Below are 25,237 nucleotides of genomic sequence, written 5' to 3'. Positions count from 1 at the left end.
AATGATTTTAGTAGTCACAAGATTATTTAATCTATTTTAGCCAATGTGAACAACAGACATTTTTTAATATTGTCTCTGATGACCAGGTCAAATCAGAACAATCAAAAGCTGTGTTTTTCAACCTTATTAAACTTATTCCACTTCATTTATTCATCAAAAAAAAAAAAAAAAAAAAAAAAAAAAAAATCCAGAATCACACCACCAATGGGACCTCACCCAATTGCTTTATTGAAAACCATAAATAAATAGATACAATCCATTTTTCTGTCTTGGTGTGTGTTTGCTTCTTACTGCTCGCCTTTTTCATATGATGAGGAGGTAATGACTGAAGCTGCCCCTGTGTTACGACATGGTTTGTATTGTGTAATTACAACACAAGAGTCTGAGGTTTTCATATTTCATCGATGGGTTATCTGAGCCCTTCTTTTTGCAATTAACCTGAACACTTTGTAGTTTTCAGCACACTCTCCTTCACTGAGCATTAATCGTGGTATTTTGATCGAAGCCTTCGCTCTGTTTTCTAAACTGCTTCACTGTGAGAGCAGTGTAGGAGTGACTTTGCCTTCAGTGCCTTGTCAATGTTTTGACACTTCATGAATAAAAGTTTGAGAAGAGACCTTAGTTGGGTCCCTCACACTCTCTCTGCATTAGAGAACAGAAGATAAGAAGTCAGCCATGTGCGTGACATCTGTCAGACACTGTTGGTTTGTGGCCGAGCGAGAAGTTGGGACGTCTCTGTTACAACAAACACAAATACAATGCGAGAGGTGCGACTGATCTGTTTAATAAAGACATGTCTTACAACACACACACAAGTGGCATCACCTCAAAAGGAAACAGTTTTCATCCCTGACTAGACTGTCCTGTTTTTTCTTCATTAGTCCGTGGAATGACTCACACACACTCAGGGGTTTTGGCACTGGAGTGCGGCTCACGCGGTCAGCGCTGATGCGTATTGTGTGGCTCAGCCTGCATGTGGAGCTCCCATATGTCAATGATTAATTACCTGCATCCTCCGCTGCGTTAACAAGCTTCATCGGATCCCCATTAAGAATCTCACTATTAAGTTGGCAGGCCAGAGGTGAGCGCATAAGTGGCTGCACCTCTTCTTCAGGCTGCCAGCAGCAGCCTGGGAAGTGGCTGTGCTTCTCCTAGAGGTGGGGAATGACCAGCCAGTGACTGGAAGCGCAGCTGAGCTTCTCCTTTTCTCTTCTATGTTGGAAGTGTGTCCGTCTCTCAAGAGACAGCCGGCCGCCTCTGTTTCCCTCGGCCACAGGGCCACAGACACAGTTTGGGGCTTGGCGGACATGAGGCCAGCTCAAACGTCTGATTTGAGTTTGAGGGCAACTGAACCAGGTGGTTAATTCTTCGTGCTGGCCAGGGAACACTGTGAGTTGAAATAACCAGCGCAGTCTTGTTGGACACAGTTGTAAAGAAAATGATTTTCATTTGGTTGGACTTTTGTTCATGTGCTTATCCCGTGTACTACAGTGTTTGTGATCCAGGTGAAGCTCTAACATAGACCTGCCAGTGCATGAGCCAAACTGCTTGGTAGGATTTATTAACACCAACGTCTCAGTTCATCTCCGCTGCATGGGAGTCAAATTCACATCTCTGTTACATTTTCATACGTTCCATTTGGAAAGTGAGATTAAATGCTTACTGATGCATTTTAGTAAACATTAATAACATATATGTTTTATGCTACTTCTGATGACCAGCTTCAGTCTGAAAACTGAACAATCAAAAGCAGCGTTTTTCAACCTTTTTCAAGCCACTTCATTCAAAGGCACACCGCCAATGAAACCTCAAACAACAACAATTGCAATTGTGCTTCGTCGAAATTGTCACGAATTATTTAATTCGAGAAAAACTGAAGCAACTCTGCCATGTTTGTATGTTATTTACAGAAAATTAATTTGTTTAAAAATGTCTCCTAAAAAAAAATCTGATTCACATAAGAATCACGATTATTGTTTGCAGTGACTCAGAACAGATTTGAAACATCCCCAAATTTTAAATATATAAATAAATGTCCTCCATCTTGTAACTTCGGCCAACATCCTGACATCACTGGGCAGTCCATTCTGGACGCACATATGCAACGTAGCAAACGTAGCAAAACAAAGAGGGCGGGGAAGGAGATCCAACCAGCTTCATCTTTGCTAAAGGCTTAGAGTGAGAGACACCGAGCTGGACACGATGATAATAGCGTGCCACTATTGGAAAACCAAGCTCAAGCACATGACAAAAGTGCGGGCTTGTACTACAAGGCATCTCAGCTGCATGATACCATGCTTCACAGCCACCATTGCCACCAAGACGGCTGTGCCACAGCTTTACCAAGAGACTAAAAGGAGGGTCGCTTGTAAAGGCAACTGTACTATTTTGAACTTTTTTCCATCATGAGCTAGTGAAAGATTCCCGTCCCTACTTTACATGGCTTCCAAAGGGCAAACAACAGCTACAACCCTGTGATAAAGAGCACTCTGAGAAAACAAGTGTTTCAATAAACATGAACTTCAGTGAAGACACAGTGTTATCTTCAGCACACTAATTTTAACAAGATCGAAGAGCACAAAACACTAAAAATATTGAAAAGGCTAAAATGAATAAAGCAACTTCAGTCACTGAAGTAAAAGATCAAACGTGTGATCATTGCACCTGTTTATCAAAGATCCAGCAGCTTTACAGCATAATACAGCGATCAGATATCTTCTCACCTTCCTCACCTTCATCGCCCAGGTGAACATGATCAACCTGACTGTGTTGCGTAAAGAGGTGGCTGGGGTGGAGGCAGCACCGTGGTGTAATGCGAGATCAGTTGTCTTCATCGATCTGCTCGGATTGCTTGTTATGGCACAGTGAATGCCCTGTATTACTGTAACAACATTCCTCTGCGGTGTCAAGCTTCGTTCACATTTCAGCAAGACAATGCTCCAGCGCACACCGAACATGCTTCCCACTGTATCTACTGTAGAGAGCGACCTCCCTCTCCTTCCATGGCAGGCATTGTCACCAGGTTTGTCAGCCCCTGCACACCGGTGGGATTACCTCAGCCAGCCTCGCTCAGTTGGCCTACAGATCAACAGCCTTGGGGAACTTGAAGCCACCTCACGAAACAAGAGTGGAACGCGATTCCTCAGGAAATAGTTCAGAAACATATGTGTTCAATCACAAAACATAGCTGCTAACTGTGCTAGTTGCTCATTATTGCTCTTGGTAATCCACACTTTTACAGGTGATGCATTTCAATGGAGTCCTGTATAGAAACAACCCTGGATTCCACAGAAAGTTCACATCACTTGCTGCCTGAGGGTTTTAGTTTTCACTAAAAAAGAAAACTCACCTCCACCTGCTTACTGGTGTAGATGCCGGTGAAATGCAGGGGCGGAGAACAGTGTGATACACGCTGGAATGTCACCAAACATCTGTGGTTTCATTGCTCTGAAGCTAGTTTGCCCATAAATGTCCTCATGTGTTTAAGCCACAGGCTTCCGAGAGTGAGAAACAAGTAGCAGTTAGTCCTGAAATGACGGTATGAGAGGCCTTGCTGTCCCCAACTCGTGATCTGACCGGCTGTCGCAACTGCCCATCAACTATATGTCTCCGTTCACTCTGAGGGCACCTGCGCCTGCACTGTTGCTGCTGAAGGCTTTGGACATGACGACACAAGCTAGCTGAATTCTGATTGGATGAAAACTCTAACCTGAAAAAACAACACTGGAATACACTATGACATGAGTATGATTATTATATATTCTCTATATCGGTGGTCCCCAACCTTTTTATCACTGCGGACCAGTCAACACTTGACAATTGGAACGTGGCCCGGGGGGTATGAAGTTGCCACTTTGACCCATCATAAAAGACCTCTGCATGTTTGTGTGACCACTTAGACCCACAAACTCTCCTCCTCTTGACCAGTGCACGAACACTCTCTGACTGTGGTCGCTATGGTAACATTTAAACACGCCTTTAAAATAGCATGCAGATACAACACAAAACCCAATATAAAGTGCATGAAAATTTTAACTCAGCATAGTGTTAAGTCAATGGGAGCCCTCAGCTTGTTTCTCTGCAACAAGACGTCGACGATGGTAGATGAGCGCAATAAATCCATATCTCAAGTGCAACTCCTGGTATTGTTTGTTAAAAACGTCTTCTTGGAAGTCGCACTCTTCTCCTGTCTCTTCACTCAGCCTTTTCCCCTTCGAAAAGAAACGGCTGTTTCCTACTCATTTTGCGAGGATGTGGGTTACATTTTGGCTCTCAAGTGACCGAGGCTTAACCGAGAGAATCCGGTCACTTTTCAAAATCAAATGTTTTTCAAAAGAGAAGATCCTTCAGACTCAGATCATACACAAAACGGAAATAATAATTTCGTGTGCGGCCTGAGAGGAATTGATCCACGGACTGGCACCAGTGCCCAGCCCGGGGGTTGGGGGCCACTGCTCTGTGGTAAACTCACTGGTTATGGTAAACCAGCAAAGAAAATGTATGTTAAAAACCGTCCATGAAATGTCCCTAGTTTAGTGCAGTAGTAGCTGTAGTCCAGCTATGCATAGCCTTCTATGCTCAGTACACATACCACTAAACTGTCAGCGAAAGAGCCCACAAGTCACACCGTCACATATTCATGCAGAGGCTGCGATGTGGTTACGTCCCCAGCTGTGATGCCAGTAACGCATTACTTAGTAACGTGTTTTATATCACAACCTTTTTCAGTAACAAGTAATCTATAACGCGTTTCTATTTCAAACAAAGACAGGCGTGTGAAGAGACAAGCACATTTCTAGCTGAAAGCACAGCCACTACTTTGAATCAGTGCCTGCTATAGATGACAGTATTAACCCTGCAGACTCCACCAACGCGCAGAAGTCACCGGTTAAAGAGAGCGAAATAAAGTAGCCTTGCCAATGTGTCTAAAGTGCGAACTCAAAAACCTTTGTATCAGTTTTTTTTAACTCCTCTAGATAGGTCAAGTTAAACGACACTTATGATAGATTTTAAGACTTTAATAGATTGTTTTTTCTTTAGTGCAGGAAGAAACAGTACTGATGTGATGTAATGATGTTACATTTTCTTTTGAAAGTCAGTAATAAAATGATCCTTAGCGCGACGGAGCGTAGAGGCGAGTGACAGCAGACACTTCAGTGCAACCTCCAGGTGGCCAACAGGAGACGTGACACACTGAGACTTCATAAACTAATAAGAAAAATAATGGAGCATTACTTACATTTTATTATATAAATGACAATACATCACTTTGTTTTGTTTTTCATTCTGGTTGCTTTGTGTGTGGCTTTCGCTCCAATGGGTTAGAGTGTGTCAAAGCAAACCATTGACTGTACATTCATATAACTGAGACTGTGCGAAAAAAAATGACCCCACACATGGGAAAACACTGGACCCCCAAGAACTCTAACCTCCAAATGGACATAAAAGATATTGTTAAGGCCCTGAGAGCTGGAGTCGGCTGCCAAAAGTAACTTGTAACTGTAAGAGTAACTGTGGTAGCACTGGTTCAAAGTGGGTAAGAAGTGTTTCGTTTATGTATTGACACAAATGCATTGGGGGATAGTTGTGGGACGGTATCGACCCAGCGAACTCCCAACCACAGGGCCACGACCACATTTAGTGTGGAATAGTTAGTTCCACGACCAAGTGGGTTTCCTCGAAATAGTAGTGTTTGAGTTCCGTCTGCATGTAACTGAGCTGGTTGTGATATTCAGGCGGAAAAAAGAAGGTTTACCGTTGTCTCCTTGTCTCTGCGGCGACCGCTTTCTTGACTAAATGGCAGAAGTAATCCGATCACAACACTTCCATCAAGTGCAGCTGGGAACAAGACTGTGAGCAGGGTCATTGATAATTAAAGAGTAGAATATGAGATTAATGAATTCTCAGTGTGGGCTTGATTAGAAACACGCTGATGAAGCACAGCCAGCGCTAACTGGAAGATTGACAGCAAGCTGTGCCGCGCGCAGATCGTCGTGAAGAGTGAGATGAAAGGTGGATGAAGGCGAGGGTGATGAAGTGGAAAAGCTGAACGCTGGAAGGTGCTCGTGAATGTTTGTGAGGCCTCCACTCTGATAGTGGTGAGGGTTTGTCTGCTCTCCCAAGCGAGACTTTCTCTGTATCTCCAAGTAGCCGCCCCCTCTCCCGCTCTTGAATCTCTCTCCCCCTCTTTTGCTCCCTCTCTCAACCCGGCAATCCTCTCCCACCAGGGCTTGTTTGAGCGCTGCGCCGATATGCGGCTCTTCCTCTGCAAATCTAATTGGCGACAGGCTTTCATTGGCATGACATGTAGATGAGTTGCCAAATCCTTTCAGCCCTCCAGCTTGAGTCTCTCTGCCCTCAGTGGCGAAGCTCCACTTCACACCGACGGAGCAGACGCAAAGGCCTGCTCACATCTCTCAGACAATCGCAGTGGGCTAGGACTGACCCCGCTCCCTTTGATTCAAAGGAACATTTCATTGATCCTCTCTGCAGGACGCGCAACTGGACGAAGGCCCAGCAGGGGTTGGCGAGGATGCAAAACTACTTGTAGTTTCTCCAATGAACATGTTTGGTCATATAAAGCTCATTGACAGGGGCCAGTCAGAGAAACCTAATAGATCTAATCCCATTCAGTGTGTGGAGACAAGTGGAGGATCTCACTGATAATCTGCTGAGTCTGAGACACTTTAACAGGATTGAGCCAAATCTAGAGGCCAGTTTTTATCAGTTCTGGATTAAGGGTTGGATGAGGGACGGAGATCAGTCTGGCTCTTGACTAGTAGAAGGAAAGCAGTGCCATCCCATGGCTGACCTGATCTCAACCTACATCCTTCTTTGACCTTTCGCACTGGGACATGCCCTGATATGTCAACATGCAGCGTAGAAGGCTGCCTTTGGCGTCACTATAGGATGCAAAAGTCCACTTTCGCAACATCAATACATTACACTATAGGAGTGAGGCTGGGTTGATGAAGACCAGCATTACCTTATTGGCACATCTTATTATACCTGTGAGCAAAAGGTACATACTAATGTACTAATGTTTCTTATCCAGCTGATCTCCACAGGAATTTTGTGTCTCATTTGTGCTCTACATCTGTCGCCTTTAGCTTCTTAGCTCGGCATCATCAGTTCTCTTATCGAGTGAGCGCAGCGTGCAGCCCAGGGCAAGGTGCCAATGTATTCCAAAGTCAGCATTTTCTGTTGTCTTTCATTTCAGTTTTGTTTCAAAATCATTTAGAACAATTTAATCTTATGTGTAAAATCATCTCATTCATGAGCAAAAAGGCCACATTAGCAGTTGAAAGGGGACAAAATCATTCATGTACGTGAATAAGTTTTAATGTTTTATTTCTGTTGATCTTTTTTTTGTCATTGATGGTGCGCTTCTTTCTAGTCCTGCTTACATCTCCAATATATGTGTGTGGACAAGGATCACTGGATGGATGCGATTGTGGGAGGCTTTAAATGATTTTGCAGACTAAAGATGGAATTTCTGGTTTATTGTGTTAGACGACTCTGTGTTGGCTGGGACTGTCGAAATTAGGCTAAATCGAATGACGGCTTCTTTTTTCTGCTGCCACTGATCGTGATTGTATTATGACTGTGACAAGCCCAATTTCTTTTGTCAAAGCTGAGTCTACAGGCTCAATTAAAGTTGAAATGAGTAATTTATCTGTCCAGCTCACATGACGACGGCATTACTGAATGAAACTACTTCACTTCAGCTAAGATTAAATATTACGCATGCAGTGTTTCACTATATTATCTCACTTTCACTATTGTTGACTTTATTTCCCTACTTGAAAATGTAATATAAATGTTAGTATTGTAATAAGAAATGATATTTTTTCAGTGTAAAATAGCTCTTTGACAGCATGAATACAGAATGAATTGGTGGTGAGTTGATTTGTGGAGAATAAAAGAGAAGATGAGGCAGTGTAACACTAATACAATATAATTAAATCAATGTCAGGAACTGTGGGTTGACTTGTGCTGTAAAGTTGCCTCTGAGCCATCATCACCATGGAGACTGGTGAGAGAACAGGCCAGTCAAACAAACTACACATCACGCCATTGCATACACAGATGGAGAGGAAACAAAGAAGCATTCACTTCAGAGGCTCACGTTACCAAGTGAGAATTTGGGAAGAAAAGCAGAAATCAAAAGTGTGTGTATGGACGTGGTTTAGACTGAAAACAAAACATTTGTCGGTTCCTTCTCGGGGGCAGCTTAAGAAATCTCAAAGTTCGATAGATTACTGCTCCGCGTTGATTTTTATATACTTCTTCTTCTTCGATTCATGTCAACACCGGTCGCGGCAAGACTCTTAGTAAGTAATCCCCCCTGTGTTTTCTTCTCAGTCGTCTTCGGCTGCTTAAGTTGTTTGTTTTTATCTGTGAGATAAGTTTACTTTACCTGAGATAAGAGTTCAGACTACAGTCTTTATTAGGTTGTTAAATGGTTCCCAAACACTTGGCCTTATCTCAGCACGTACATTTGCTGCAACCTGTACTGTGTGTATCAGACTCTCAGGAGGTGAAAGCGACCGTGAACATAATACATATTCACTTTGTTGGCGCTCCATAAACATTCAGTTTTATCTATTTTTAATATACATAGTGTGCTTATTGTTTTTTTTTTGTGTCATATTTTCTGATCTTGAAGTCAAAAGAAGACCCTTACGGTATTGTTCCTTTACACCATATTTGGATTTGTGTGGAAGCTCTTGACCCAGATAAAGTTAATAAATAAATATGAAAATGAGACATCCGCTCACTATGTTGTGCCCCAAGAGTTATTGATTTGAATATTTTTATTCTAAAAGCATTCTTTCTTTAGATCTATGCATATATATTATGCATAAATCTATTTTATTGAGTTAATGAGAAAAAAAATAGAACAATGCTATGACTCCTTATTGATGCTACTGGGACAGGTCAACCTCACTGTTAGCCGTAACTAGTTAGTCGCGGCTCATAAATGTGATATTTAGCAGTGATCCCACACAGCATTCAGTTATTCAGTTTCTGCAGTCACATCATCTTCCCTGTAGCAAGTAACTGTACTCCAGAGAACATTAAGATCCTGTGAGAGTTTTCACTTCCTGCCATTCAATTTTCAAATCTGAGAACACTCTGTCTATTTTGTTAATGACTATAAACAATGCTTGGGTTAGGGGAGGTGGGGCCGGGCACGTTGGAGTAGGGGCCTACTGCTTTACCTGGCATTGTGACTGACAACTGTATAACAATGAATTCAGGATCATCAAAGTTCTTACATTCATGTGTTCATTACAGAAGTGTCACGCCAAACAGATCACTGTGCTAAATTTGGCGTTGGAAAAATGGAGTGCAAGGGCCGCATGAAATGAAGGGCCGCGGTGGCCCCCAAGCCAGACATTTGGCATGAATGCGCTACCTTCTCTCCGTTACAGAGATTCTGCTCGCCAGTGTACCCGGAGTTTCCTCTCATTTCATCACTTTTCATGAGGGCTGAAAGTTTTTTTTTAATGAGATGTATAGGAGTCTGTGAACTCACATGAGAACTGTAAGTCTGACACTAGTGTAGGAGGCCATTACTTCATTTGGCCCTTTGATCAGAAGCGCTGACCGAAATCTAATGTTTCTGAGCCAAATCAGCCTCAGCTGAAGTAGACTACGCACGAGGCAGACGGTGAAGTGGTAGCAGCAATATCGTATACTTAGACACTGATTTGGATTTGTTCCTGAGCGAGAGGAGAGTTTGACTTGAGAGAGCAGGAGCAGCAGGGAGCGGTGGGGATCTATCAACACCACTCTCTTTCCCTCCCCGGACATATGCTCATGCTGTGCGGGTCATGACTGTTAATACGATCACGGAGTCTACTGTAGTGGTGCGAGTTGTTTCTCAGTGGAAGATGAGTGACAGTGACTTCCATCTGGGATGAGACCAAAGGGCCATATCGAGGAGCAGATGGAGATGTAACATGTTGACTCTGGCTTTTTAACAGCCCTCCTGCACTCAAATTGTCCTTGAGACAAAGATTCATATTTGTCCAACACCTTCAAACAAACATCGCTCTTGTCCTAACACACATGAATCCACCAATGAAGTCTTGTTGACAGTGGTTTGAGCGAAGATGACACATTGTTCAGAAGCACATCTTCAGCGCGGATCAGTTTCCTCTTTCTTGACTAAGAACATATCGTGACTATAAACAGCTCTGATCTGTGGAACAATTTCTATCATTCTGAATGCTGCCAGCTACCTTGAGGTTGCTGAGTAACACTGACTGAAAACATGTCCTGCTTTCACACTTATGCTGCAGAGCGTTCACATATTTTCTCCAGGAAGCACGAGAAAGACTTACTGTTTCTTTCTTGTTCAAACTGAGTCTTATTGACGATAAAGTGAAGCATATATCTAATATCTATATATGGGATCCTGGCACTGCCTACTGGTTTACATGTACATTGTTCCGTTGTTTTTCTCAGGGGATACGTAGAGTCAATATGTTTCACACGTCACAAATTTTTAAACACATTGCACGATGAACGAAACAAAATCCAGCAAGTGTAACAAACAGGGACGTGAAAAAATTGGGACAGTGGCAGGACCAAAATGTAACCCCAGGTTAGATGAAACCTCTCTGAAACTGCTTTCTAGAATGAAACTCATGCTGAAATTACGATCATGAAAAAAATCATCCTTTGCCTGAGGCTCTTGCCGCGTCATACATGTAAATCAGCTGCAACCTCAGCAGGACAGACACTCGGGTGGATCTACTCAAAACAACAGAGAGAACTGCTGAACTAAAACTACGCTCATGAACTGTGGCTTTCCTGTCCTCCACTAGTGCCTACTTTTTGAGTGAGAGTTCAAAAAACACACTTCTGTCGGAGTAAACATACAGTACCTACGCCATGACAGAGGTGCTGTAATAATGACAATGTAGTTTCTTCTCATGCCACCACAATACGTAATTCTATTACGCATTCCAGAATGCCTTGCCAACCCATGCAGAAACAAGTGAATTTAAAAAAGTGGTCTGAATTAGGGCGACTGTATATTGCGGTCCAGTTGATGAGAGAAGGCGACAGTGTTGTGGTTTGGTAATGACACACTCACAATTGCCCCTCAGCACTCTTCACCCTGCTGTGATGGAAGCTATTATGCAGAGGAATGGAAACCAAAAAGGGAAAGGATAAAGGCTTCAGAGTGAAAAAAAAGAAAGAAATGTATCAGGTGTAGCGGCTGTAGAGAATACGGGAGCCGAGATAATGATAGTGAAGAGAAAGAATGAGATCATGATAAGCTATAATCCAAGACGGGAGTAAGTGGTGTCCTCTTGATACCCCTCAGTGGCAGGTTTGATCTCTCTTTCGGCCGACATTGAAAACGTTGGTCACAAGATAAAGAAGAGAGCACTTGATGATAGTCAGAGAATCCGAACTAACAATTAAATGGCCGCCCTCTGACCTTGCCTTTTTGTTGAAGGGAACGATCAGTACTTAAAAAATATATGCAAAAATGAATTTTCCTCCACTGAGCCGCACTTACTTTAAACCACCGTTCAGTGCCCACACCCACATGCCGACCCTCCTAACAGACACGGCACTTCAGATTTTTTCTATGTTCCGTCCACTGGAAACCTCACTTCCTGTTAAGAAGTTTAACTGAATCCTTTTTTCCCCCCTATTTTCACGCTGTTAAATGAAGGCTCTCACACTTCGGTCTTGATTCTGTTTGGCTAGCAGTTGGGTTTGAGTGGGAAGCAAGGTTCTATTTTACACAATGGTTGCCGATTTAATTTCACTGGATTGTACTTGCTTTCATTTCCGGGTCTGGCCTGGGGAGCAATTCGAGGTAGAACCGCCACTGCCTATCTGCATAACAAATGCAACTTCTATCTGTGAACGTTTTAGGATTCGGTTGGTAAAAGGAGCAAGATGACAAGTGCCACTGGAAAATCGTAAACGTATTTATTTTAGTCTTGTGTGAGAAGAATTCAATTGTGTTGGGTGCATTATAATTATATAGGGGAGGGGTGCACAACGCAGTCTGACAACAAGACAGTCCTCAGTATAAATCCTGCTTTTGGGGCATGTTCCGGTCCACATAAACAAAACAGGCTTTTAGCTTGCAGGGTCTGGGCATCATGGAAATGACGCCCTACTTTTAGCACAGCACCTTAATGTCCTATTCTTTCCCCCCAGTGTCCACAGTAACTTCAATAAATGTGATTTATATTTGTCTGTTTAAAGTTCGCGTGCTTTTGCTTCACTGTTTTACTCACATGTAGGCATTCTCCACCTTCACCTCCCGGACTGAGGCAGTCCTGGGTAAGGACCAACTGGGAAACTGTCAGGGCGGCATTTTATAGGGAGCAGCAGGAAAAAAAACTAAACAAAAAGAATCATCAATTGGTGCATCAGAGGGAGACTCAATTCAATGCAAAACCTCTTTGTTTTTTTTTATTTTATTTTAACATGATAAGATTAAAAAAAAACGTCGCCCTGGTCAGTTTCCTGGTCAGTAGTCAGTGTACAGACTTATGAAGAGCTGCGTGACAACACCAGCTAAATACTGTAGGAGAACAAGAACCAAGAATCACCAAAATATAAAACGTTTCTCTATTAGAATATAAAATTAAATGCGCTTTTTAGTATCATGTATGGGTTTCACAAGTGAGCCCATTCATTAGCCCTGTCCATCAGATAGTCCGCTTCACCTGCCAAAGTAGGCAAATGTACTGCAGAGGTAGCACCAGTGCCTTCGACACAGACATTGCAACACTGTGCCATCGACAGTGAATAAAGATTACCAGATCTGTGTGTGTCTGTGCCTTTTATTTAACTGACAGACAGCGGGCTTCCAACTCTCATGCAGGCTGCAGGAGACTCACTGATGCCACACCTCCCATTCGACACTTCACGGCAAGTTAATCTATAAACCCATACGAGCCGTCCTGCAGTTTTCACTTTAGTGACAGGTCAGGGTTGGGTTCCAATACTAGTGAGACCTACTAGCTAAGCTTCAGAAACACTCTTAATTGATGACTCTAAGTGGTCCACAGTAGCAGCGGTTTTCTGTCTTTGTAATCCCTGTGACAAATTAGGTTAGACTTTCCTCCAGAGAAGCTGGGATATCGTTCAACCCCTGTGACCCTGAAATACCCAGAATTAGAGGCTGCAATCGATGGACACACATGTCCATGCTGTATATCTCTGTCATGCATCATCAGATTCTTTAGGCTGGTTGAGTGTTGGAAGGTCTAAGTAAGGGAGCACAGGTTCACTAAATGTGAATTAAAAGCACATAATCGTACTTAGATTTTAGTATTGTATACTCTCTCTCTCTCTCTCAAGGGAAAACACATCAATAGACAACCGCAATCTCTGGATTTTTTTCACTAGATTTCGCTCCATGATCACGTGACTCCCGACGTTATTAACTTGTTCCAGAGAAATGTTGGTGACAGATCACTTGTGTCCCTGCAGGGGAAGAGGAGAGAATAGCTCTGATGTGAAGTGCATGACCACCCCGCTGCATAAAACAACACGTATGATTTACTCTACGTTTGACACGTGTGTGGTCAACATCAGTCTGAGTGCGAGCGTGCAGCCGCATTTCTCAAGGCCCACTGGGGACATTCTATAAAAACGGTGCCTTTCCTGTGTACAACCCATTTCAAAGTGCATTTTAAATGCTCAGTATTATTAATTGAGGTGTGAATTCCTGGATACTTTTTGCTCTGTCATTGTAAATTTAAATCCTTAACTTTTTTTCCCACGTCCAGAAAGCCCCTCAAAACATCAGCACCTTACAAATTGATTCAGAATTGCATTTTTTTCAACCAAATTTTCATTAATTTCATGCATAAAATTATGCCCTTGATACTATTGTATATGACTCTGTGTTCCCAGTTTTCCATACCAACCTGTACTGCTTTGGGGCATAACAACGAAAACACTAAGCGACATCACAGGTAGCTGATGACCTCACTCAAATCCTTACAGGTACCAAGCAGGGAAGCTCCCACACAGTTGTGTCCTCTCAGAAGGCAGATGGAGTCAACATCTCATGACACGGTCACACTTTAGAATAGGGAACCTATTATTACCCTAAATAAACAATAATTTATTTACCTGTTGTAGCTCCAACTGGTTTTACTCAGACAATAATTTGCTAGTTTGACTCAATTGTTTCTCTTGTTTTCCTGTTTTCCTGAGTGAAACAGCGCTGCATAGCAGCTGAAATCCTTGTACTCAGCTGATTATGATACAACAGGGCAACACAAACCAGCGTGGCACCTGCTGAAGTCAAGCGAAGACCTTTGTTAATGCAAACAATGGAGCCCAAACACATCAAGGGCTCCATTCATCATTCTAATTTGGTAATCCTCCCTGACTCTGCGCTGCATTCAGGACCGCTGCCTTGTCGCTTCAAGTCACTTGTGAAAAATCCATCCAGACTTTTATGTCACTATGAGTTGGTTGGCTGTTCCACACAGCTGGTTGAGCTGCCTTTTGCTATCTATTGCCCAAATTTTGGGAACGTTCTTGCGTCGATCTTGAAGGAGAACTGTTTTGACAACAAGGTCTGACTGTGCATTTCTTTTTCTGTCCCGTACTATGAATAATATGAGGCCCAGAAAGGTACTGCCTGAACAAAAAGCTTGAAAGCTGTGAAGTATTATCAGCCACCCAGTATGCTATGACAATGGAGTTTGAGACTGTGTTTAAATTGAGGAGCTGCATGCTCCATTGTAAGTCAGTCAGGATACAGGTGTTTGCTTCATGACCTGATGTGATGCAATACTACTACAGGGTGCCTTTTTTGTGCAGAATTTGGCACATTTTATTCCTATCTAGAGTCAAAACTGGTTGCTTCAGCTTTGCTCTTGAACTCTCTTTGCACCCAAACTATGTCGCAATAATTCACCTTCTTCGGAGAATGAAAAACACAGTTTGAGTGCAGAATATGAATGTGACACAAAAATAACAGCATGTCTAACCACTGCCCTCCTGAAATGCTTCACGACTTGCACTGACAAACTCTCAGCCTCTTGATGTAGCTCCATGTTTTTAGCTAATCACAGGGGAGCTGGTGACTAAGCAGAACTTTGGGGACTTTTAGAAAACTTCCCTGATTTAGCCCAAAAAAATGGCTGAGAACACAGGTTTGTTGGATGTGTCCTGTGATCTCAAGGAAGACAGAAGGAGAAAGAAACAGAAATAGTGAAGTGTCAGGACGCGATGCGGAGGCAAGAAAGATTTGAATCCCACTATACTTCCTGCACATTGTTTAAATGTGTGTTTATGGTTTCAAAAATAACAGCATAGCTGCTGATCAAACCTTACAGATAGACTACAGTGTCTGAAATCCCCCGTTCTACTTTGACATACTACACATTAAATTCAAGTTTATTTTGAGCCCCTGTGAATAATGAAAGCGCAGGCATAGCTGTTTGTTCCCGAGGCTGTTGCCAACCACTGGACACGCTCCACAATCATCCGTGCCCTACCTTCTGCATCTCCCTCGCGCTGCATGACTCATGACCTTGTTCGCTGAGCGCCTCTGTCTCTGTCTGTTCCAGGATGACCACTCCATGTTTTTCCAGTTTGGGCCATCTATTGAGCAGCAGGCCACGGTCATGTTGAACATCATGGAGGAGTACGACTGGAACATCTTCTCCATCGTCACAACATATTACCCTGGCTACGAAGACTTTGTCAATAAGGTACAGACAGGTCACAAACTGAAGATGCTTTTGTTTCTGTGCTAGGTTTTGTAGTATTCAGTATTTTCTCTTACTCATTTTGTTCCGCACAATTGCGTTCAGTGTCTATGAAGATTAGTGTAGCATACATCATCATACTCTGACTAAAATGACAACACCCTGCACAAGTGTTTCTGTGAGCGCTAATGTTTGTAATAAGTGAGAAGCTCAGCCTCGTCTGATCGATGAGTCTGCTGTGTTGTGTTTTCCCTCTGCTTTCTTTGACTGATGGCTTCCTGTTGAAAGACTCCGACGCCTTTAAAAGGATGAATTGAAATCATGAGGATCAAACCTTGCGAGGGAGGGGGGAGACAATATTAAGGGACAAAACAATGTAAATTGAAGTTGCATATGTAACCATTTGGTGAAGGTGCTTTAAAGAAGATTTTCAGGTCTCATGTGAAAGCACCAACTAAGTGAGCAGATCTCAGGTGTGCAGGAGGCACAGATGAGGACTGTAGTAACCGATTGCCGCTTCATTTTGTTTGGTTCCGCTTTGCTAACGTGGGATATAAAAAAAAATAAAAAACTTTAAAAATCCCCTTGCAGCTCCCAGAATTTTTTTTAGGGTTTCAAAGCTCTACAATATATCAGATATACTTGAAAATAGAAGTTGATTTAGCTCAGTATTTATCTGCCATGAAGAAGTAAATACTGTTCACAAAAGTCTGGCAGGAGAAAGAGGAGCAAAACAAATGCACCCTTTCTAAGGAAGATGGCACAGATTTATTGGCAACCTTTTCCTTCCAGAGCAACAGGCAGATTCCCTCCTGCCGTTGTTCTAATCCATTCAATAGTGTAAATTAAATGGTCATCTTTTCTTGAAGCAGCGTCACCTACTGTAACGTGGGTCCTGTGCATCACATTTGGATATTTGAGCTTGAATCCTCTGCCTTTAAAAATACTGCCATTTCGAATGACATCAAGATTTCTCTGTCCCCTGCAGCCACGGCTGCTCTCTGACGCTGAAACACAAAGCAGGGGGAAAAACAGAGTGATGTTCCTGTAAAAACATCACAGAGAGCTTGCTGCTCACTGGACAAATGATTGATGCAATGAAAAACAAAATTCAAATAATGTGTTTTATCAAAACCCTTGGCGTATAGAAATAAAATGAAAAAGACCAAATCATTATTGTGGTAATTCTATTCATGAAAAACTGCATATGTATCTTATCATGTCCTGTGTTTCTGCTCATGAAGCTGCGCAGCACCATAGAGAACAGCTTTGTCGGCTGGGAGCTGGAGGAAGTGCTGCTGCTGGACATGTCTGTGGACGATGGAGACTCCAAGATCCAGAATCAGCTGAAGAAGCTGCAGAGTCCAGTCATCCTGCTCTACTGCACGAAGGAAGAGGCCACCACCATCTTTGAGGTGGCGCACTCTGTGGGCCTGACCGGCTACGGCTTCACCTGGATCGTGCCGTCGCTGGTGGCCGGAGACGCAGACTACGTCCCGTCTGTCTTCCCAATAGGTAAAGGACCAACCCTCCAGGAATCTGTTGAATGTTTTCAGGAAAGATTTGACAGGTCTAAATCAAATGCTGAGAAGACAATATATTTATAATGGTGATATATGAGTCAGTTGCACTTTGGGATTGTTTTAAGTTTCACATTTGTGTTGCGGCACAGACGACAGATGGGCTTGTTTGTGTACATGCAAATGTTCTCTGCTGCTCCTGTCAGTGACATGATGCATAATAATTTCTCTCCACTTGGAAACAAAAATTCTCCGGAGGAGATTAAAATCACGCTGATAGATCGCAGCCTATCTTTTTAAACCTATGAAGAAGTCACAATATCCGGGCTCGATGCCGCGGCTAACAGGCTGAAAATTCCCCTTTTTCCGCTTGATCTACTGTGTAGGTTTAAACTGTGAGAACGCAGTCCTCCAAAATAGCGCTGGCCACTGACCTGAAAGCACCACTGTTTACAGTTGCAGGAAATTGATGTTGGCATGTGATAGCCAGCAGTTCATCATGCTTGAAGAACCAAACACCAGAGAATAAGCCGAGGACAACCACACACTCGTCTGGGGCTCAAACTTCATCATGCAGTCTTGATCCTTTGAGCATTTTAATACTCTGCAGCTCCACTTGTGCTCGGAACAAATTAAAATATCCCAAGGTTGATTGCACTTTTCATTTCTCAACTCTTTCTCTACCCTGAAAAGCTAGTAATTTTATATAATCTTTCCACTTTCGGATGGTCGCCGGGCTTCCTTTTTTTTGTTTTTTTCCTCAGCTGCTCCCTCCTCTCTCCAGGGCTCATCTCTGTGTCGTATGACGAATGGGATTACAACATCGAGGCCAGAGTTCGGGATGCGGTTGCTGTCATCGCTACTGCCACCTCCACCATGATGCTGGACCGGGGGCCACACACCCTGCTGAAGTCCAGCTGCATGGGCACTCCTGACAAGAAGAGCGCCAACACTGGACACTCTAAGGAAATACTAAGGTGGGCTGCCTGCTGTGGGCATGGAAGCACGATGGAAGCAGAATACATGTCACACACGCTGGTCGGCTCTTTTCTGACAGTTTCTATTCTACTAACTATAAAGAAAAACATCACTTCTGCAGTCCCTGGCAAAAATATTGGCCAAAATCCATCCCCGCAGTTTTTAAAGTAATGCTTTGGTGCCGAACCAAAATGCTGAGAAGTTTGGCAAAGCCCGCCGAGTCTTGAAAAGTCTTGATGCCTGGTTTATAATTTCCCATTCACCTTGCATGCCGACATTACCATACAGCCTCAGCTGTGTATAAAAAGAACCCCAGCACATCAGGCCTTCACATCAACTGCCACTTGACCTCTGACAACTTGCCTAAGAGTCATGAAGAAGAAGGTGCTCCAGGACTTGCCAGCTCAGTCACTAAACACGTGCATCATAGAGCATGTCTGGCGTAGAATGGAAGAGGAAGCGTGCAACAGTGAACCTACCGTAAGAACCGGGATGAACTCTAGGAGGCATGTAAGACTTTCTTCTCAAAACTCTCAAAACTTCTGTCTTGCCAAAATCAGACCTTTTTGTGTTCAGTAAATGATCGAAATTTTTACAGTGAAGCAAATTTATTTTGGATATTTTACCTAATGTGGGAGGGTTTTAGCTTTCATATGAACATTTCTAAAATCAATGGAAGAATTGAAGGTCAAGCTGCAAGCAGTTGTTTCTGCATGATGGATAAGCAACAAGACTGTACTTCATCTATTAATATTAAGGCAGTTTTTAAATATTATTTGGGAAGTAAAAGAGTTGCTCTTAAATATTTTTTTTTTTTTGTTAACTTCAATGAATCTAAACATGTGATAGCAGAGAGCCGGGGTCATTCAGGTAACTTCTGCTCTGGGACCACGCGAACACAGAGCAGATTCATAAGCACAGACGTCGCAGTACAGTCAGGCTTTTAGCTAGGATTTTGAAACAGGGCATCTATAGCCCCGCTCCCGCACAATTGCTTCCCAACACACCATGTCAACGACTGACTTAACAATTTGCTTTGTTAAAAATCAAGTGGTAAACATCTGTCTGTACAAAAATAACTTTGAGTCAAATAAGAAACGGAGATGAATGAACTCAGGAGCTGTTGCCAACACTTTCAGATGCAGGGGTCTCCTGGGCAGCTGCATTACTCAGCTGACCCTGACTAATAAAAACCAAAAACATATTTTTATGATGATTCTTTCCCTTACTACAAGATAAAATTCTACATTTTTGTTCGTCTTCTTCTTTATATATTTTCGGCAAGACAAGCAACAGTTGTATCAGCTGTGATTCTGTTTTCTAAACTTTCACACATTGAACATCCATTCATTCAAATTAAAAATATATATATGAAGGCTTGCCTCTTGATGAAAGAAATAGAATCAGGTGAATTTCGATCCCTGTTAAGCTATTTTGTGTGCCATGCAGCAAACCGCACCGCTCCCCAGCACAGCTCGCAGCACAGCACAGCTGGCAGCGAGAGCAGGAGGAGCGAGCTTTGTGCCAAAAGAAACGGCAAAATACTACTAAATAAAAATCTATGAGTTAGTATTGTAAACGATTGTTCAAAGTTTAGAACTTATTTGCGGTTTCCTCAAGTCATCAGAATCAGACATCCCATAAATCACGGGGCGCTTACATGGCGCAAGTGTCACGACTTACGCCTGTAAACAACTACTGTGGCCAGGCTACGCCAAAAAAAGGAGATTTCGATGATATGCGGTGAAATTACCGGGCAAAAACACTGGAAACCAGTGTGATGACACTGCGAGTAGAGCATTGGCACTGGCAATAATAACTGGACGTGTAGGGCGTCCTTCTGAGAAACACTGGGCGTCCATTTTTTCACGTCCGCAGGACACCCAGTAGCCCTCCTAGCCAAAAACCCGAGTACAGTAAATGCTGAATGATCCATGGGTTTCACACATTTGTATTGTTACTAAAATGAGAGATTTTATTTATTTTCATTCAGTGACTTTGTATTTAAGACTTCCAATAATGTAGAGTGACTGTCAAATATTGAAAACGTAGCATTTATTGGAAAGAAAAGGTCAAAATCCCTCACATCACTTAAGAGCAAAATCAATTGCTGCTGTGGAATCCAAATAAACCAGCTGGCCTGTATGTAATTATGGTAGTGAACGGTTAACATTCAGTATAACTTTTATTTTGAATTTAATGGCACGTTGAAACTCCATCCAGCCTGGAGCCTTTTCTCTTTTCTCAATGGAAAAGAGCTGTGTGTTGGCTGTAATCGTCTTCCAGAGGTCACTGCGTCAGAGCTTCCTTGGTGTGTAAATACAGCCTTTAAAAAATTTGACAAATACTCAGTGGCAAAGTAGTTGCAGACAATAACTATACATTGCGCCAACTGATCAATTCAGTTCGGCGAGGGCAGCCCTGGGTCTCAGTTCAGATGAAGCCTAAGCCTTTATGTTTTTCTTTCTGCATCCACCTTGTGGTCACTTGAGTACTGTCTTTTCATACTTTACATGTCTATCAGAAACACACGTGCTTACATGTGCGTCTCGCTGAACGTTCATCACAGCAGCACGAAAGCGGACACGAAAATGCAGTTCTTATAACAGACTTTAGTTCAATGTGATAGTTTGAAATCCTTTTTAAAAACTGTCAATACTGATATCAAAGGTCGTGATGGACTTTGAGGATGCTTTTCAGAGACCCATCAGCCATTTATTGTCGCACCATTCAGGCGAACAATGAGCCTGATCACCAGGAATTGTCACAGTCTATCAAGCATTCCATTGAGGTTCTGTTCTGCTCTGGTCTCCCGCTGGAAAACATTTCATTACCCTTCAAGTGCTGAATATCATCATCTAAAAATATGAACAGCTGTACTGTAAGCAGTCATTAGCAGTCCACATCCTGCCTGAGGAAGCAGCCAGTTCAACCTGCCAGTGGAAGACAAAACGCACGGTGGAGTGCGAAATTCGCTTTCAGACGTTAACCGACATCCTCTTCAGTTTAACCTACAGTCATCTTCATCGCAAAACATCGTTCTTTTTGTCGGCCCTTTGAACTTCCTTGTTTTACTTTCTGGCAAATTGCAGAAGCACCGCAGCATTGCTATTCAATTATTCATTTGTGTTTAACTTCATAGGCTCGGCTTTTACCCTTCACATTGATCCCAGATCCCACAGATAATTGCATGCTTGAGGACAACAGGAATAATGAAACTGTTTCAAATAACTGCTGAAGCAGTCAGGTCTCATGCCGGATTATAGATATGCATGGATCGCAGTGGCTGTACAGTAGGTCGTGTTTTTCAAATGAGCTTTTCTGCCTCCACTATTGTGTGCATCTTTAGCTGCCACACTTCTGGCGTCAAGTGCAACCACTAGTATTGGGGAGAAGTTTCTGACTTTAAAAATATGACAGGTGATTGAGGGTGGTGAAGGACTCGCAGGGAAAAAAAACTCCACAGTACCAAACCCTCAGAGCCTGGTGACATCTGTCCACATTCTGGTTATTGATGGGCTGTCATGGCTGACACACCAATTCGACAATCTATGTTGGGTCTATGCTCTGGTTTGGCAGATCAGGTCCGTCATAGTTTTGCGGGGACGTTTGGTGCCTCTCATCTGAGCTCTATTGACAAAGTGGATTGCTTTTGGTAAATAAATATCCAGGCAGGGACGAGGCTAGAGGTTCAACCTCAGGTCCTAGACTAACAATCCAAATTCCACTGTGTTTGTGAGTAAACAGAGCAGCCATCTGGACCGCATGCCATTTGCACACATGTCCGGTGTGTATGGGAATTTGTTGAGCAAGTTTCCCTCCCATGTATTTGTATCGTTATTATGGGATGCTGCTTTGTTTTTTTGTTTTTTTTAAATGGAAGGAAGATGGTCACATAAAAGAAAGACAGAGGTTTGGGTTAGGCAAGGCATGGGATGCCAATAAGGGGTTATACTGTACGTATGGCAAGTGACATCCGATATAACTCAGTTAAGAGAGCTTCCCAACGTCTCTGTAATGCCTCCTACAGAGAACATTGTGTCAACATGCAACGCAGAAGGCTGCCCTTGGCGTTACTATAGGACTCAAACGTTCACTTTCCCAGCGTCAATATACTACACCATGGGAGTGAGGGTGAATCATTTTTAAAACTAACCCAATTTAGATCCATCGGGTTGTATTTCTGTCCGGATCAGGGGTTATATCACATCTGATGTTAAATGGCAGCTTAGAGTGTCATTTTATGACCATCCCCAGAAAACATTGGGTTAGCCGCTATCAACATTTGCTCACACCCTTCGGAGAAAGAGGAAGCTCGTGTACTAAAACATCCCATCAGTCTATATTCGGCAGAGTGATCGCAAAGCCCTTTTATTAACCTGAATACCTCAGAGGAACATCCGGCTAATGGTCACACGTATATGCATGTACGCTCACACACAAACCTGCAGAGACAATAGCAATAATGAGGCCATTCGTCTTTACATCGTTCTCCATGGCTGCGGGCCATAGTAGCCTGCGTGGACACACGAATGGCATGGCATCCTGTCAAGACTGATGGACAGAGATGGGAGGCCCCCAGGGAGTCACACTCACACAAACTTGTCGAGGTACGCTGGGGAGGATAAGGCACAGTGTCATAAATAAATATATATCTATGAATAAATGCATGTGCACTGCAGCTATTACACAAACCGCCGAACATGTAAAGCTCCAGGGAGCTCATCCATCCTCGACGTGCTATCTGTCCTGCAACAATCGGTTAAATCCATCCAAATCTCTCTGAGATTCCCAGAGCTCATTCCTGAAGGTTGGTGGATACATCAATGCCACATTCCGATCCCGCGACCTCCTCAGTCCCACAGCATTTATGCGCATTGTACTGCAGGTGCTACCAAATGTGCAGCATCAGCGGTCCACAGTTACTTGGATGGTTGTCAACAGTAATATCTGTACAGTGTAAGTGTCAGTGAATCAATTAATAGAAGATGTGTCCGTCAGAAATCTCCAGTTTTTCCGCGCTCCGCTGATGTTTCCGTGCGCTACACCGCTGCTGCCATGCGCTTTATTCAAGTGAATAAGCAAAATGATTTTTTTTATTGGTTTTCCATCGCTGCAGGGAGAAGTTGATCAACTGTAAATCATATATTCCACATTAAGGATGAGGGACGTGTCTGCTCTCTCATGATCCATGCAGATGTTTCTAATTACATCTGGGGGTTTGGTTTGGTTTCATTTTCCCTCTCGACACTTTCTAACCTGCTCCAAGCAGCGGTGTGACTTCTGCCTGTATAGGAAAACAGCAGACTTGCACATATGGGGTGAGTCATCAACACCCTTAACTGTAATGCCAGTCTAAATTTAGACTCAGTTCTACACTTTAGGAAAACCCTCGGGATAAAAATAAAAATGACAGAGGGCGCAAAATTGACCTTGTTGCAACCACATAGAGTAAATGGTGGCCGTAGTAGGATGGAGTTTGTGGAAAGATCGTGTTGTTTTTAGTCTGGGATGTTTTGCCAGAAATTGAAGATGGAATCGTGCATGTAATATTGGTTATGAGGTTATGTAATTGCCAGTAATACTGTCGTGGATTTTTCAAGATAGTTTGGAAATGGGTTAGCTTGCAAGCTATTGCCTGTAATATGCTTGTTCTATTGTCTCACAGATAAAAATCAAATGGGAATAGTGTGCAACAAGTTTATGGATCAGTGGTTATTACTGTTGATCTCTCCAAAACTATAGACGACCCTTGACTTAATGCATAATTCAATTCATAATTCACACAGAGGGTAGATCCTGACACCCTCTTCCTGACTTTGCTGTATAGCAGCAAGATGGTTGGTCAAACCCATTATAAGTCACTGTACTCTACATGACATTGTTGCCTGTCACTCCTGAAAAACTCATGGCATAATGAACTATCTAAATGAAATTTGTGATGTTCCCCATTATAATGTAAGTAATGAAAATGTCAAGAGAAGTGAGGAGATTGAAGTAAAAAATCATTCATTGAAGTTGTAAGAAAGAAAGACATGTCAAAAGACCACTGTGGCGCCTGAACTGTTTGAAACAGAGAAGAAGAAAATACTCATTTCCTGTCACCTGGAAACACAGAACTAAACTCTCCTCATATTTTGGAGCCTGTGAAATAAAAGGCTGCCCATGTTGGAAAGATCTGCCGCCTATAACTGCAAACTAATGCCTTTGAGAAGAGCCATCCAACGAGAGTGTCTATCCAGGGCGACATTATTGAAATAATTCAATTTTCCGTACTCTTTTTCCGTCCCGTATGTCCGCCCTAATGACTTGGCTTTTAACTCAGTCCAACGTAGCCTTTTGCTCGCTTCATGTCTGCAGTTTAGTGGACAATCTCAGCAGGACGTATCAATGTGTGAACGGCAACTCTCCTCCTCTATCACCTGAAACGTAGCATTGTGCTGCACAGACCCGCTTTGTGTTTCTAAATGGCCACGATAGAAGGATCCGTCTAATAAATCCTGAAAGGCGGCCATTTCCTTGGACTTTTATGGCATTTAAAATCCGGGGGAATCTCGATATAGACGCTGAACTGGAGTGAAAGTAGGTCAAAATATCTATTTATTCTTGACGCCTACACATCATGTCAGTTGCTAAAACATCGATTACCATGAGGAGCGCCTCATCTCCTGTCTTCTTCAACGTGCATTAATTCATTCATTTGCATCTCTATTTTTGTCGTGCGTGTCGAATCCACCACACTGTTGGAGTGTGTTTAACCTATTCCATCTGTGATTATTTCTTTCTCTGGATATTAACACATGAATAAAGTGAGTCACATGACAACCTGTGGTTTCATTTTGCTCCGTCCGAATTCTGCCTTAAACTGCACCATGAAGCTGCTCATTGATATTGTATTGGCCTAAATTGTGTTCCTCTTTAAATACACAAAGTATATCTGGAATCATAACAATACAACAAACATTTAAACTAACTGCTTAAGACAGACCTGAGGAAATTGTGGCCCCAGGGGCCATA

General features: G+C 42.8%; 1 protein-coding gene across 6 annotated transcripts in view; it reads left to right on the top strand.

Annotated features, from left to right (window-relative positions):
* Nucleotides 1-25,237, top strand: part of LOC128753728 (glutamate receptor ionotropic, NMDA 2B-like) — a 109,544-nt gene that overhangs the window by 43,252 nt on the left and 41,055 nt on the right. For all 6 annotated transcript variants that reach the window (XM_053855751.1, XM_053855752.1, XM_053855749.1 and 3 more), the window contains 3 exons: nt 15,582-15,725; nt 16,967-17,237; nt 18,027-18,219. In XM_053855751.1, the coding sequence (XP_053711726.1) occupies nt 15,582-15,725; nt 16,967-17,237; nt 18,027-18,219 (608 nt within the window). The remainder of the gene's footprint in view (nt 1-15,581; nt 15,726-16,966; nt 17,238-18,026; nt 18,220-25,237) is intronic.

The sequence above is a fragment of the Synchiropus splendidus genome, chromosome 2 (genome assembly GCF_027744825.2).
Source record: "Synchiropus splendidus isolate RoL2022-P1 chromosome 2, RoL_Sspl_1.0, whole genome shotgun sequence".
In the NCBI taxonomy this organism is placed as follows: domain Eukaryota; kingdom Metazoa; phylum Chordata; class Actinopteri; order Syngnathiformes; family Callionymidae; genus Synchiropus; species Synchiropus splendidus.
Note: the sequence above shows the minus strand (reverse complement) of the source record. Positions and strands in the feature narration are given on the sequence as shown.